The sequence below is a fragment of the Wolffia australiana genome, chromosome 7 (genome assembly GCF_029677425.1).
Source record: "Wolffia australiana isolate 7733 chromosome 7, ASM2967742v1".
Lineage (NCBI taxonomy): Eukaryota > Viridiplantae > Streptophyta > Magnoliopsida > Alismatales > Araceae > Wolffia > Wolffia australiana.
In genome coordinates, this window is record NC_135841.1 from 7,337,609 (window position 1) to 7,351,146 (window position 13,538).

General features: G+C 44.9%; 3 protein-coding genes across 4 annotated transcripts; 2 read left to right on the top strand and 1 right to left on the bottom strand.

Moving 5' to 3' along the window:
* The first annotated feature begins 1,572 nt into the window (after window positions 1-1,572).
* Window positions 1,573-4,036, top strand: LOC144705177 (heavy metal-associated isoprenylated plant protein 8-like). The gene is made up of 5 exons (XM_078577730.1): window positions 1,573-1,716; window positions 2,625-2,880; window positions 2,947-3,131; window positions 3,204-3,297; window positions 3,365-4,036. The coding sequence occupies exons 1-5, from the start codon at window positions 1,615-1,617 to the stop codon at window positions 3,664-3,666; spliced, it is 939 nt and encodes a 312-aa protein (XP_078433856.1). The 5' UTR covers window positions 1,573-1,614; the 3' UTR covers window positions 3,667-4,036.
* A 1,389-nt stretch (window positions 4,037-5,425) lies between these two features.
* On the bottom strand, window positions 5,426-7,006 carry LOC144705178 (palmitoyl-acyl carrier protein thioesterase, chloroplastic-like). Its single transcript, XM_078577731.1, has 6 exons — window positions 6,567-7,006; window positions 6,347-6,480; window positions 6,166-6,279; window positions 5,924-6,098; window positions 5,786-5,854; window positions 5,426-5,713 (listed from the first exon to the last, which is right to left on the bottom strand). The coding sequence occupies exons 1-6, from the start codon at window positions 6,888-6,890 to the stop codon at window positions 5,480-5,482; spliced, it is 1,050 nt and encodes a 349-aa protein (XP_078433857.1). The 5' UTR covers window positions 6,891-7,006; the 3' UTR covers window positions 5,426-5,479.
* A 1,162-nt stretch (window positions 7,007-8,168) lies between these two features.
* Window positions 8,169-9,282, top strand: LOC144705179 (HVA22-like protein e). Of its 2 annotated transcripts, XM_078577733.1 has the most exons (5): window positions 8,169-8,253; window positions 8,332-8,358; window positions 8,578-8,700; window positions 8,802-8,976; window positions 9,054-9,282. In XM_078577733.1, the coding sequence occupies exons 1-5, from the start codon at window positions 8,207-8,209 to the stop codon at window positions 9,111-9,113; spliced, it is 432 nt and encodes a 143-aa protein (XP_078433859.1). In that variant the 5' UTR covers window positions 8,169-8,206; the 3' UTR covers window positions 9,114-9,282. The 2 variants fall into 2 exon arrangements, with proteins under 2 accessions (XP_078433859.1, XP_078433858.1); XM_078577732.1 differs by having other exon boundaries at window positions 8,802-9,282.
* The last annotated feature ends 4,256 nt before the right edge of the window (window positions 9,283-13,538 follow it).

Below are 13,538 nucleotides of genomic sequence, written 5' to 3' on the forward strand. Positions count from 1 at the left end.
AGAGTCCGTTCCAGTAAATAAGGATCGATATCAAAGGTTTCTTGGTAGGCTTATATATCTCAATTACTCTAGACCACATATTGCGTGCATGGTGGGACACTTTTGCCAGTTTATGAACTGTATTGTCAATGATTTTAAATGTATTGTCATTCCAAAAATCAATTCAAATAATGAAATGGACTGTACTGTGCAAATGGAAAACTAAAAACTCAGCAAGACCATCCCATTGTTTTATCTAGTTCAATGGTACAGTCCCGTTGAGTTATCCAATAACTTTTGGAGTCTTGCGAACAGTTGATTCCACAAGAACAAAAGGTGATGTGCATTTCTACAAGAATTATACGCGCTATATATGCCTAGGGTCTCCAACGGCATCCTAGACTCAAAAACAAAAGGGGACGATCACCGCCTCATTATAGTAAACCCTAACACGCAAAAACGCAAACAAAATGACAAGTGGGAAACGCTGCATTGAGCTTTCACGAATTAGATTTCAGTCCGGTGAAAAGATAACGCAGCGAAAAGAGGCAAAGGCCGAGATTTCTCCGCGGATAAGATAAACAAGAACAGTTTTTTCAAGCCTTCGCCTATTCGAGCGTCGCAAAGAACGAATAATCAAACAGAAAGCAGTGACCCCACGAAACGACGCGCCAAGAAACAACCAAACAGAAGCTAAATTTCTACAAGAAAAAACAGAAAAAAAGCAACCCAGACTATGAACAAAATTAAAATGCAATCTTGCCTCTCGCCGCCGCGCGGCTCCATCAACGGCTGAGGAGGTGGGAAACCATAAAGCTCACAAAGCCCTTGAATCTGCCCAATAAGCTGCCTCAACATAGCCACCCCATCCATTTCACGATCGACGGTTCTCCGTCGAAATCGCTGCTACAAATCACCCATCACGCTTCATCAGCACTTCATCAACTTCCACGGCGACCTCTGACCACTTCCTCAATCCCCCGCCTTCCCCGCATCCTCTCGCGAAGAATCAAGAAATTGCACTTCCCCGCGCGGTCGTCGCCATTCTCGAGAGAGAGAGAGGGAGTCTGCGTGTACGTTTGTTTTGCAAATGTCCCTTAAAAACCGTCGAAAAAACCCAGAAAATCCTTCCGCACGTGCGACGCGCTCGTGCGCCGCGGCCCTATTGATCCGACGGTGGGGATCGCCACGGCCGCGAGATTCGATGCGATCCTCGCCTAGGGTACAGTCCTCCGCGGTGACCATATCCTCCCCTTCGCCTTTAGACCTGCTGTCTAGGCGAGTAGGGGCCCCGAATCGATTTTAAGAATCCTCCCGCTCGAGATTCGCGCGCGAAGTGGGCCAAGTCAACAGACGAAATGGGCCTGATTCTACGGCCCATTATCTCGGAACAATTCCCAAGATATTCTAAACGTTGACCGGTAGTGGGAGTTCCAGGTAAGAGAGAGGAAGTAGTTGTGGTAGTCCTGCGGAGGTCAATAAACAGCGGAGGAGTCTAAGAGAGTATAAGGGTCGACTGTTTGACAAGCTGGGGCGGGTGGGCGGTGTTATTCAACTCCTGAGGTGCAGCAGAACGCGAGGCACACCTGGAAAACGTATTCTAGCGTGCTAACAGAGATCCTCGCACGTGCGGCGATGTCAGACCCTTCCTCTTCCTCCCTTCTGAAATACAGAGCGGAGCTCCTCGGGTTTTTGCCAACCCTCTCGTCTTCCTTCAGATTGCTTTCCATGGGCGAGGTATCTCCCTCTCTCTTCTCTCTCTCGCTCTATCTCTCTCTCTCTCCTCCCTCTCTTACTCTGTGTTGCTCTTCGTCTCTCTCTCTCTCTCTGTTTCTCTTTCTCTCTCTATTGCTCTTCCTCTCTTTCTCTGTGTTTCTCTTCCTCTTTCTCTCTCTCTCTCTGTGTTGCTTTTTCCTCTCTCTCTCTCTCTCTGTTGCTCTTCCTCTCTCTCTCTCTCTGTGTTGCTCTTCCTCTTTCTCTCTCTCTCTGTGTTGCTCTTCCTCTTTCTCTCTCTCTCTGTGTTGCTCATCCTCTCTCTCTCTCTCTGTCTTTCTCTTCCTCTTTCTCTCTCTCTCTCTGTTTTTCTCTCCCTCTCTCTCTCTCTCTCTGTGTTGCTCTTCCTCTCTCTCTCTCTCTGTGTTGCTCTTCCTCTTTCTCTCTCTCTCTGTGTTGCTCTTCCTCTTTCTCTCTCTCTCTCTCTCTCTGTGTTGCTCTTCCTCGTTCTCTCTGTGTTGCTCTTTATCTCTCTGTTGTTCTTCCTCTCCCTCTGTCTCTGTGTTGCTCTTTCTCTCTCTCTCTCCGGGTTGGTCTTTCTCTCTATCTCTGAGTTGGTCTCTCTCTCTCTCTCTCTCTCTCTCTGGGTTGGTCTTTTTTTCTCTCTCTCTCTCTCTCTCTCTCTCTCTCTCTCTCTGGGTTGGTCTTTCTCTCTATCTCTGAGTTGGTCTCTCTCTCTCTCTCTCTCTCTGGGTTGGTCTTTTTTTTTTCTCTCTCTCTCTCTCTCTGGGTTGGTCTTTTTCTCTCTCTCGCTATCTGGGTTGGTCTTTCTCTCTCTCTCGCTACCTTTGTTGGTCTCTCTCTCTCTCTCTGTTGCTCTCTCTATCTCTCCATCTTGTTGTAAGATTGATGGGGGTTTGGCTGGGTTGCAGGCGGGGGAGAAGAAGGCGGAGGAGGGCGGGGAAAGAGGGGAGAAGAGGAAAGAGGAAGGGGAAGTCGCGAAGAAGAAAGAGGAGGACAAGGACAAAGACAAAGACAAGGACAAGAAGAAGCAAGCAGAAGGAGAGGGGAAGAGGAAGGAAGGAGAACCAGGCGAGAAGAAGGACCCCGACGAGATCGTAATGCGCGTCTACATGCACTGCGAGGGTTGCGCGCGCAGCGTCAGACGCGCTCTCAAAGGCATTCAAGGTAAAACTTAACACCAAAAAGGCCCCCCCCCCCCAAAATCTTCAATCGAAACGAGAATCGTCGCAGGAGTTGAAGAGGTGAAGACGGACTGCCACGCCCACAAGGTGGTGGTGAAGGGCGCGGCCCACCCTCTAATGGTGGTCGACAGAGTTCAGCGAAAGAGCGGGAGGAAGGCGGAGCTTCTCAGCCCTCTTCCCAAGCCAGAGAAGGAAGACAAAGAAAAACCCTCCACCGCGGAGAAGAAGGATGACGTCTGCCCTAATTTCCCCTCTTCTCTCCTCTTCGTTTAGTCTCTGACCCGGCCGCTGGTTCGATAATCTCAGGGGAAGCCGCAGGCTGTATCGGTGGTGTTGAAGGTGCAGATGCACTGCGAGGCTTGCTCCTTGGAGATCAAGCGGAGAATTCTGAGAATGAAAGGTGAGGATTTGCCCGCGGTGTGCTGCTCCGGAGGGGCAGATTAACGGGGGGGGTGTCGGGGTTGCAGGCGTGGAAGCGGCGGAGACGGACGTGAAGAAGTCGCTGGTCAAGGTGAAGGGCACGTTCGAGCCGGGGAAGTTGCTGGAGCACGTTTACAAGCGGACGGGGAAGCACGCGGTGGTGGTGAAGGCGGAGTCGGAGAAGAGCGAGGAAGCGAAGAAGAAGGACGACGGCGGGACGGAGAAGAGGGACGCCGGCGAGGTTTCCGTCAACCCTTTTCAACAGTTCAGTCAGCGGTACCCGACGGAGTACGCATATCCGCCGCAGATCTTCAGCGATGATAACCCGAACGCCTGCGCCGTGATGTGATTTGATCGTTCGGGTGGGGATGTGATTTCAACGTGATTGATCGTGATTAAAGCCATGGCTGGTTTCTAATGGCGGAGAGAGCCAGCGCCACCGACAGCCGACGGTGGGGGGCTCACTATCAGGGCGACAGGGCCAGTGGGAAGTGAGGTTCTTGGAGAGTTGTCGCTGTTCGAGGAGTAAATTTTTCAGTCGCGGGGATGTCTGGGCGGTCGCTATCCGTCCTGTTCTAGTTATATCCTTTATAGATTTGTCGCTGTTCGAGGCATCAATTCCAGGAGCGGTGGCGACTGGCGATGACCGTTCTCTTTTTCTTTTTCGCGCTCCTTGTTTCTATCGCGTTTTTATAGATCTCCCTCTGTTCGTCTCACTCTCTTTCTGGCTCTGTCTGTTGTTTTCTCTCTCTCTCTCTCTATCTTTTGATCTCTCTCTCTCTTTCTGACTGTTGCTCTCTCTTTCTCTCTATTGCTCTCTCTGTCTTTTGATCTCTCTCTCTCTCTCTGACTGTTGCTCTCTCTTTCTCTCTGTTGCTCTCTCTCTTTTGCTCTGTCTCTCTCTCTCTCTCTCTCTCTCTCTCTCTCTCTCTCTGTTTCTCTATATATCTCTCTCTTTTGCTCTGTCTCTCTCTCTGTTTCTCTCTCTATATATATATATCTCTCTCTCTGTTTCTCTCTATATATATCTCTCTCTCTTTTGCTCTGTCTCTCTCTCTCTCTGTTTCTATATATATCTCTCTCTTGCTCTGTCTCTCTGTCTCTCTGTTTCTCTATATATCTCTCTTTTGCTCTGTCTCTCTCTCTCTCTATATATATATATCTCTGTTTCTCTATGTATCTCTTTCTCTGTCTCTCTGCTGATCTCTCTGTCTGTCTCTGTTGCTCTATCTCTCTCTCTCTCTTTCTTTCTTTGTCCCTCTGTCTCTGTTGCTCTCTCTCTCTCTCTCGCTTGCTTTTCTCTCTGTTGCTCTCTCTCATTCTTTCTTTCTTTATCTCTCTGTTGCTCTCTCTCTATCTTTCTCTCTGTTGATCTCTGTCTATGTTGATCTCTCTTTCTCTCTGTCTCTCTGTTGCTCTTTAGCTCTCTCTCTTTCTCCCTCGCTCTGTTGATCTCTCTCTCATTCTCTCTTTCTCTCTGTTGATCCTTCTTTCTTTCTATCTGTTGATATTTTTCTCTGCCGGTCTCTCTTTCCTACGCGCTCTCTCTCTCTCTTTCTTTGCCTCTCTAATGATCTATCTCTCTTTCTCTCTGTTGATCTATCTCTCTTTCTCTCTGTTAATTTCTCTCTCTCTCTCTTTCTTTGTCTCCCTGTTGATCTATTTCTCTTTCTGTTGATTTCTCTCTCTCACACACACATTCTTGCTTTCTCTCTATTGATCTATCTCACACACTCTTCTGCGCGCTCTGTTTCTATCACTCTTTGTCTAGATCTCCCTCTCTTTCTCACTCTCTTGTTACTATCTTTCTGTCTCGTTTTCTCTCTCTGTACCTTCTCTCTTTCTCGCTTTGTCTCTCTCTCTCTCTCTCACTTTCTCTCTCTCTCTCTCTCTCTCTCTCTCTCTCTCTCTCTCTCTCTCTCTCTCTCTCTCTCTCTCTCTCTCTCTCTCTCTCTCTCTCTCTCTCTTTTCGTGCGTCTACGGACTAGTATTACTCTCGCCTCGCTGGATTCGCGGGAACAGCTCTTCGAGCCAGCCAAGCAGCCCACGCATACTCGACTGCTGATCTGTCCACTCCATCCCATTCCTTCACAAACCACACCGGCCCATCACCAGAAACTACGTAGATTTTTTATAAAAAAAAACAACGGAAGTGCGATCTTCTACGTTTTCCTCCTCCATTCGGCCCTCGCGCGGACGATCTCCGCCTTGTCTTCCTGCAAGCGGAGTAGGTGGACGGTGGACAAGCCCCCGGCGGCGCCGCCCGCCCCCGCCGCCCCGCACGGCGGCGCAACGCTGGTGAGAGACTCGAGCGCGTGCGACAGCCGGCACTCTCTGCGGTACTCCAGCGTTATGCTGGCGAGCCGGTGGGCCTCCAGCACTGGCCCAGGCACGCTCTGCGATCCCAGGAATCTCAGAACACCCCGCGACTCGAAAACAAAAACTCGCCCACACCCCCCCAATCTCACCTCCAAAATCCAGCTTATATACTTGACGTTGTTCACGTGCTGGTTCGCGTCCATGTCCCCCCACCTCGGCTGCAAAAAACATACTTAGTTCTTCTCCCCGCTCTCGAGATCAAGAACGAGGAGGAAAGAGGAGCAGACCGCGAGCCCCGATCGGATGTTCTGGGCCGTTCGATCGTCCAGCTTCTCGATCCTCGCCGCGTCTCCCCCGCCGGGGATCGCCGCCCGCCGCAGATAGAACGGGCTCACTTCCTCCCTGACCGGCTCCGGCAGCTTCGCCAGGTGCCGGGTTTCTCTGTTCATTATCACCCAAGTGCTGCGCGAAACCAACACCATCATCGCAACGATATGATAAGACGATGATGATCATGATTACAGCGAACCTGGTGGCTCTGGCGATGGTGACCCCGGTGGAGTAGTCCCTGATGATCCAGTCCCGTTTCATCCCGTTCTTCCCCGCGGCGTCGACCCAGGTGTCGATCTCCACCACGTCTCCCCTGAACAAGACGCTAAGTAAAAACCCGCCTGCACTGTGCCAAAAAACACCGAGTTCAGCTCTCTCACCAGCTGCTGTACTTCTCGACTTGAACGTGGACTCGGGTGACGACCCAGATGAGCTTCCGCAGGCTCATCTCGCGAGTCGCCCCGAAGCCATCGCCGGCGAGCCCGGAGCTCGAGACGTGGTTCAGCGCCGTCTCCTGCTACGAACCGAACGACGGACCCAGATCAGTAGAGAAGAGCCGGATCGGGTCGGGAGAGAAGGAAGAGGAAAGACGAGTAGCGCCTGCAGAAGATTCATGATGCTCTCCATGGTGGCCGTCTTGTCCGGGCCGATCTCGTAGGATCTGATCGCGAAGGTCTGCCGGTAGACGAGCCAGCCTTCTATGAACATGCCGCCGGGTCTGAGCGCCGCCTGGTCGAGTCCTCCCCCTCCGTTGATCTTCTTCCCGTTGATCGTCTCCACGCCGGCGGCGGCTCTGATGGCTAAACCGGCGGGTCTTCTTAAAGAAAGTAGCCGTTGTAGCGGCGCTCCGCCGCTCTCCCGGCGGGGCAGGCGGCGGGGAGAGAAGAGGAGAGCGTGTTGGAGTTGGGCCGTCGTCGGAGACATGGCGGAGAGAACATGCGAGAGGAGACGAGAAGGAGAGGACTTGAGAGAGGAGAGCGGGGCCGAGGTTGGGATAAATGGAGAGAACCGACCAATTCCGCCGGTGGCGGGGGAGCGGCGTTATGGAAAAGGGCCCACGTAGTCGTTTCTGAAGAAGAATAAGAAAAAGGTGACAGCCTGCGAGAGCGACTCAGAGATAGAGAGAGACTGAGCGGAAGAAGAGTGAGAGTAATTCGTTCTTTATGTTTAGTCGAGCTGGCGGTCCCATGATGTTGCAGGGCAATTAGTTCCCTCGCACCTGCTCGGAGTAATAATATACGCGGACTTGGTCAGACTCACCACCAAAGGGTAATGCCGCGTTTCTATTCTGGTCGATCTAATTTCCTTTTTACACTGTTGTGGCCCCCCCATTCCTTGCCCGTTGGTTAATTTCTTCTGTAGTAAGGCGACGTACCATGATACCGTTGATCATTCGTCGATTCAAACAATCATCTCCTTGTAGTTCTGTTTCCTTCTTTCTCTTAAATTTGTTTCTTTTCTTTATATGTTTTTGATTTTGGTTCCGTGTATTTGTTTTCATCTTCTTTTCTTTTCTTTTTGTACATCTTTGGCTTGTCTTTTTTTTTTTTGATTTCTTTTCTTTCATTCTTTGCCCATTGGTTAATTTTCTGTGTAGTAAGACGACATACCTTAATACCGTTGATCATTTGTCGGCTCAAAGAATCATCTCATTGTAGTTCTGTTTCCTTCTCTCTTAAATTTGTTTCTTTTCTTTATATGTTTTTGATGGTTGGTTCTGTGTATTTGTTTTCATCTTCTTTTCTTATCTTTTTGTACATCTTTGGGTAGTTTTTTGTTTTTTCTTATCTTCCATGCCCGGCCCATTGGTTAATTTTTTCAGTAGTTAGACGACATACCTTTATACCGTTGATCATCCATTCATTGATTCAAAGAATCATCCTATTATAGGTCTGTTTCCTTTTTCTATTTAATTGTTTTCTTTATATGTTTTTAAATTGTTTGTTCTGTGCATTTTTTTATCTTAGCATTTGTTTTATCTTCTTGTTGGGTTATGAATCTCTTATTTGTTGTATTTCTATTTAAGCTGGCGGTGGATCTCTGTAAATCATGGCCGACCACGTTATTAAAATTGCTGAATAGCTACACGTGGCAAATCGAGGAAGGCCACGACAGTGACACGACAGGTTTGATACCTCCTCTAAGCGCCACGTGTCCTCCTTGCGTCTCCTATATATCCTGAAGAGAACTACTCTCACTAAGCCTGAGAAGAAGAAAAGGAAGAAGATTGGAAGAAGAAGATGGGCCAGCTCTGGACTTTCCTTACACATCTCCACTCCATCGCCGGGTACTCTTATGTTTCATTCCCTGTTCTTCATGTAAATTGACATGTTTTTAACTCTGTTTCTTTTTCTCTTTCTTGCAGGCCGAGTATTACTCTGCTTTATCCATTGTATTATTCTTACCCTCCTCCTTCTGCTTGCTTTTTCCTATATTCTTCGTCAAGATCTAGACTCTTCTTATTATTATTTCTGATAATTTTCTTGTAGATTATTCGAGAAGAGCTCTTCTATTCTTCAATCTTACTATGGATTCTTGTTCTTTCTTCTTCGATATGGTTTTCGTTTCCTCTAGCTTCTTGCTCATCTTCCATGCGACTGGTGAATTCCAGGTACGCCTCTATCAGGGCAATTGAGAGCCCATCCAAGGTAGACGATGAGCAGTGGCTTGCCTACTGGATCCTCTACTCCTTCCTTACGCTGGTGGAGATGGTGGCGGAGCCCGTTCTATGCTGGTACCCATTTCTCACCCGCTTCTCATACTCCTGCTTCATGATTATCCAGATTAATGTGCTCTTTTTATAATTATTATTAATTTGTTCTTCCTTCCGAGAAGGATTCCGATATGGTATCAGATGAAAGTGGCTTTGGTGGCGTGGCTCGTTCTCCCCCAGTTCCGCGGAGCTTCCTTCATCTACGAGAGGTTCGTACGAGAGCAAATCCGTAGGTTTGGTGGTGGTAGCGGCGCTGCCATCTCCCCCGTTGCCGGGGCGTCTCCGAAGAACAAGAGAGTAAGTGCCCGGAAGAACCAAACACTGCCTCTCAGCCGTCGATTCCTCATGATGATCCGAATCTCGGATCCCCGCAGATTGAGCACGAGTCCGAGAAAGTAGGCTTCCTGCCGGCCGCGGAGGCGAAAGAAGAATAGAGAAGACGATGACGTTGCATGGTTCGGGAGCTCTTCTCGTGTAATTTCTTCGCTGTTAAATATACATGCATAATCGAAACTTTTGTATATATACTTAAAATCGAGGAAGGAGGCGAAGGAAGTGTGGGTGTTTTTAGTTTTTGACCCTCCAATAGTAGATGATCGCCGATGATTGATTGTACTCCCTCTCTCTCTCTCTCTATTTAAATCTCTCTCTCTTTGATTATATCTCTCCCGTTCCTTCTATCTCTATCTCTCTCTCCTTCTATCTCTCTCTTTCTTTCCTTCCATCTCTCTCTCATTCGTTCCATCCATCTCTCTCTCTTTCTTTCCTTCCATCTCTCTCTCTTTCTTTCTCTCTCTCTTTCTTTCCTTCCATCTCTCTCATTCTATCTCTCTCTCTTTCTTTCCTTCCATCTCTCTCTCATTCTATCTCTCTCTCTTTCGTTCCATCCATCTCTCTCTCTTTCGTTCCATCCATCTCTCTCTCTTTCTTTCCTTCCATCTCTCTCTCTCTCATTTTATCTCTCTCTCTTTCTTTCCTTCCATCTCTCTCTCTCTCTCATTCTATCTCTCTCTCTCTTTCTTTCCTTCCATCTCTCTCTCTCTCAATCTTTTTCTTTTTCTTTCCTTCCATCTCTCTCTCTCATTCTATCTTTTTCTTTTTCTTTCCTTCCATCTCTCTCTCTCTCATTCTATCTCTTTGTCTTTCTTTCCTTCCATCTCTCTCTCTCTCTCTCTCATTTTATCTCTCTCTCTCTCTCTTTCTTTCCTTCCATCTCATCTCTCTCTCTCATTCTATCTTTTTCTTTTTCTTTCTTTCCATCTCTCTCTCTCTCATTCTATCTCTCTCTCTCTCTCTCTTTCTTTCCTTCCATCTCTCTCTCTCTCTTTCTTTCCTTCCCTCTCTCTCTCTCTCTCTCTCTCTCTCTCTCTTTCTTTCCTTCCATCTCTCTCTCATTCTATCTCTCTCTCTCTTTCTTTCCTTCCATCTCTCTCTCTTTCTTTCCTTCCATATCTCTCTCTCTCTTTCTTTCCTTCCATCTCTCTCTCTCATTCTATCTCCCTCTCTCATTCTATCTGTCTCTCTTTCCTTCCATCTCTCTCTCTCATTCTATCTCTCTCTCTCTCTTTCTTTCCTTCCATCTCTCTCTCTCTCTCTCTTTCTTTTCTTCCATCTCTCTCCCTCTCTCTATCTCTCTATGTCCCTCTCTCTATCTCTCTTTTCCCTCTCCCAATTTCTCTTTCCCTCTCTCTCCCTTTCTCTCTATTTCTCTTTTCCTTCTCTCCCAATTTCTCTTTCCCTCTCTCTCCCTCTCTCTCTCTCTCTATTTTCCCTCTCTCCCAATTTCTCTTTCCCTCTCCCTATCTCTCTTTCCCCTCTCTCCCAATTTCTCTTTCCCTCTCTCTCCCTCTCTCTCTATCTCTATTTTCCCTCTCTCCCAATTTCTCTTTCCCTCTCCCTATCTCTCTTTCCCCTCTCTCCCAATTTCTCTTTCCCTCCCCCTATCTCTCTTTCCCCTCTCTCCCAATTTCTCTTTCCCTCTTTCCCCCTCTCTCTTTATCTCTTTTTCCCTCTCTCCCCCTCTCTCTCTCTCTCTTTCCCTCTCTCCCCCCCTCTCTCTATCTTTCTTTCCCCTCTCTCTCCCTCTCTCTCTTTACCTCTCTCTCTCTCTCTCTCTCTCTCTCTCTCTCTCTCTCTCTCTCTCTCTCTCTCTCTCTCTCTCTCTCTCTCTCTCTCTCTCTCTCAGCATGTGTGTGTGTGTGTGGGTGGGTGGCTGTTTCAGGGGAAGTAAACAGTGTTGTAGTATAGAATGGAATGGAGGGGACACCCATGAATATAATTTGGTCGTATTAATGATGAGAGAGAAGGACTTTGTTTAAGGATGTAAAATATAAACAAAACTCACGGATGATGGAGAAGGACCAGAAAAGGTTGGCTCCTACATCCTTGGAACCCGAGAGATAACTGCACCCTGACCCAGAAGGATACTCTTGGTGGAAGGGTTATTCATGTGAATCCAGGATTCACATAAACTTAATACTATTCTCTCAGCATTGGAGACTGTTATCCATTTTATAAACTGAAGGAAAAATTTTGTGAAACAATACTAAGTTTATGTGAATCTTGGAGGCATAATGACATAACGGATATGGTTTTACAAATTGACTAATACCTTGTACACAAAAATCAATAAGAATCCATAAGATGTGGAAACTACCACACTGCTGGAGAAAAATCATATTTTGGACACATCAGTCACAAATGATGACCATAAATTTCCACAAGCGCTGAGCCTCAAACATGATTTTAGAATAAGATATGGATTATTTGTGTTTAATCAAGTTTGATTAAATGCAATAAATGCTAAGAAATATATGGTAATAAATTATGTATTTGAAAAAAAGATAAGCATCGCTATACATCAATTCTACGAAACTTCATAAGAATATTATGCACAATATGAGAAAAATTCAATTTCCTTATCTCATGGTCAACCACGGCATGACAAATGTACGACTTGTTGGACCTCAAACCAAGATTTTCATAGTCTCAAAATTTGGATAAGTATCCATTTCAATCTAATTTTATAAAATACCTTAGTAAATACTTATTTGCCTTTGTTTTTATGTAAGTTTTAGAGATCCCGCACTAAATATTTTCACAAGGATTTTTAAATAGAATATAATTTTGAATATATGGGTTAAAATTACTTTTGCGTATTGGCTTATGTTGAATGGAGTAAAGGAAAAAAAACATATAACCCAAGGGTGTTTAAACAAAAGAAGAAAATGACAGTATTTATTATTTCAAAATTTACAATTCTTTGAAAGTAGAGGTGCCTATTCTTTTCTCATTTTTTCTCTCTTCAGGCAATCTTTTGTCCCTTTGTGAGTATTCACTCCAAAGTTTCTCTCTTATCTGAAAAATGACTTTCTTGCTGAGTGTTGTTCTAAGCCTTCTAGAATTATCAATGACCCAAAGTAGAAATTTATCTTAAAAATCTTCCCACATTATTTTGATCTCAAGATACCGAAGCTTACACTTACATCCACATATATGAATTATTAATATACTTTTGCACCAACGTTATCATTGCATTTTATGCACTCATTATATCTTAATTAAATACCAGATACACATTTATACAAATCCCATAACTCCAAACTTATAATGGGATCATGGAAGGTCGAATCAGGATTAATGAAGATGGCATCTTGGTTGCTCCGAATACAAAGGCGGAAGAAACTTAATGGAGCATCTAGTACTCCAAGCAGGTATCATAACATAATAATTCATGTAACTCATGTACTAGTGTCGTGTAACATACATGTAATTCCACAGATTATTAATTCCAAAATACATGTTATCATATCATTTAATAGTTCATTTTATGTTTACATAAATTTTATGATTTTTCCTTAATCTTGATGTTTTACACAGTGTCATGCGGACAACATTAATTTTAAAAAAATGTAACGATCATTGGATGCAGTCCAATGATTGTTGCCTTGTGGATTCGACTCTTTTGTTTATGTACAAAAGCCCACCGAATTGGAATGAAAAATTGAAAAGGTTATATGCATTTATATGTGATTTGAAATCAATATATCCATATATCTATTTTGGATGTTTGAATGATAGTGAAAAGTAATATGGACAGGTTTAAGAAGATGAAAATAGTTTTAATGTGATTTGTGACAAATAATATGTAATCTTCAACCCAACAATACTTCTACATCATGTTTAAGTTTATTGAAATAAATGTTTATTCATCATTATTCTTGTGTGATGTTCATAATGAGGTCATTGAATATATACAATAAGTGGATAATGATGGTAATCATAAAACAACTATGACTAGTATTTAAACATGTATTTATAAGTATACTTGAGATGGAAATTAAAATATCTATAAAATCACTATCGAATCCTACTATATGATTAGTATGGAAGATCATGTAACCATTAGAGTAGAGACACTAAGGATGGATACTTGGTGCTTTTTAGAGAAAATGATTGTTGAATTTATCTGTACGAGTCCCTGATTGATATTATACCAAAGTGTCAATCAAGATGATTCATGTCATAGTTGTGTAAGTGGTCCTACGACCTAAGACGTCAAAGACATATAGTGGATGGATTACTATGTCTTGACTTCAACTTATGAGTTCTTAATAACATAATTTAAATTATTATTAGCTTAATATACCAAGAAGTGGATGAATATGATATATAATTCATGTGCCCTTAGTATAAAAGGATCGTATGCCCTTAGTATAAAAGGAGATTGACTCGAAGAAAATGATTCATTGCATTCCCTAGCCAATATAGTGAAGATATACGAGAAAAGGTTCTCTAATAATCTATGTCATACATCAGTACTGACTAGAATGAAAAATTAAGGTTTTACAATTAAGCAT

Bases quoted from the DNA above. Each gene is read 5' to 3' on its own strand.
- LOC144705178 (XM_078577731.1), bottom strand. From the start codon at position 6,890: ATGTCTCCGACGACGGCCCAACTCCAACACGCTCTCCTCTTCTCTCCC. The intron at 6,481-6,566 runs GCGCTACTCGTC...GGTTCGTAGCAG, and splicing joins GCATCATGAATCTTCTGCAG to GAGACGGCGCTGAACCACGT. The intron at 6,099-6,165 runs GTTCGCTGTAAT...GGTTTCGCGCAG, and splicing joins ACCATCGCCAGAGCCACCAG to CACTTGGGTGATAATGAACA.
- LOC144705179 (XM_078577732.1), top strand. From the start codon at position 8,207: ATGGGCCAGCTCTGGACTTTCCTTACACATCTCCACTCCATCGCCGG. The intron at 8,254-8,331 runs GTACTCTTATGT...TCTTTCTTGCAG, and splicing joins CATCTCCACTCCATCGCCGG to GCCGAGTATTACTCTGCTTT. The intron at 8,359-8,577 runs GTATTATTCTTA...GGTGAATTCCAG, and splicing joins ATTACTCTGCTTTATCCATT to GTACGCCTCTATCAGGGCAA.
- LOC144705177 (XM_078577730.1), top strand. From the start codon at position 1,615: ATGTCAGACCCTTCCTCTTCCTCCCTTCTGAAATACAGAGCGGAGCTC. The intron at 3,132-3,203 runs GTCTGCCCTAAT...CGATAATCTCAG, and splicing joins CCGCGGAGAAGAAGGATGAC to GGGAAGCCGCAGGCTGTATC. The intron at 3,298-3,364 runs GTGAGGATTTGC...TCGGGGTTGCAG, and splicing joins GAGAATTCTGAGAATGAAAG to GCGTGGAAGCGGCGGAGACG.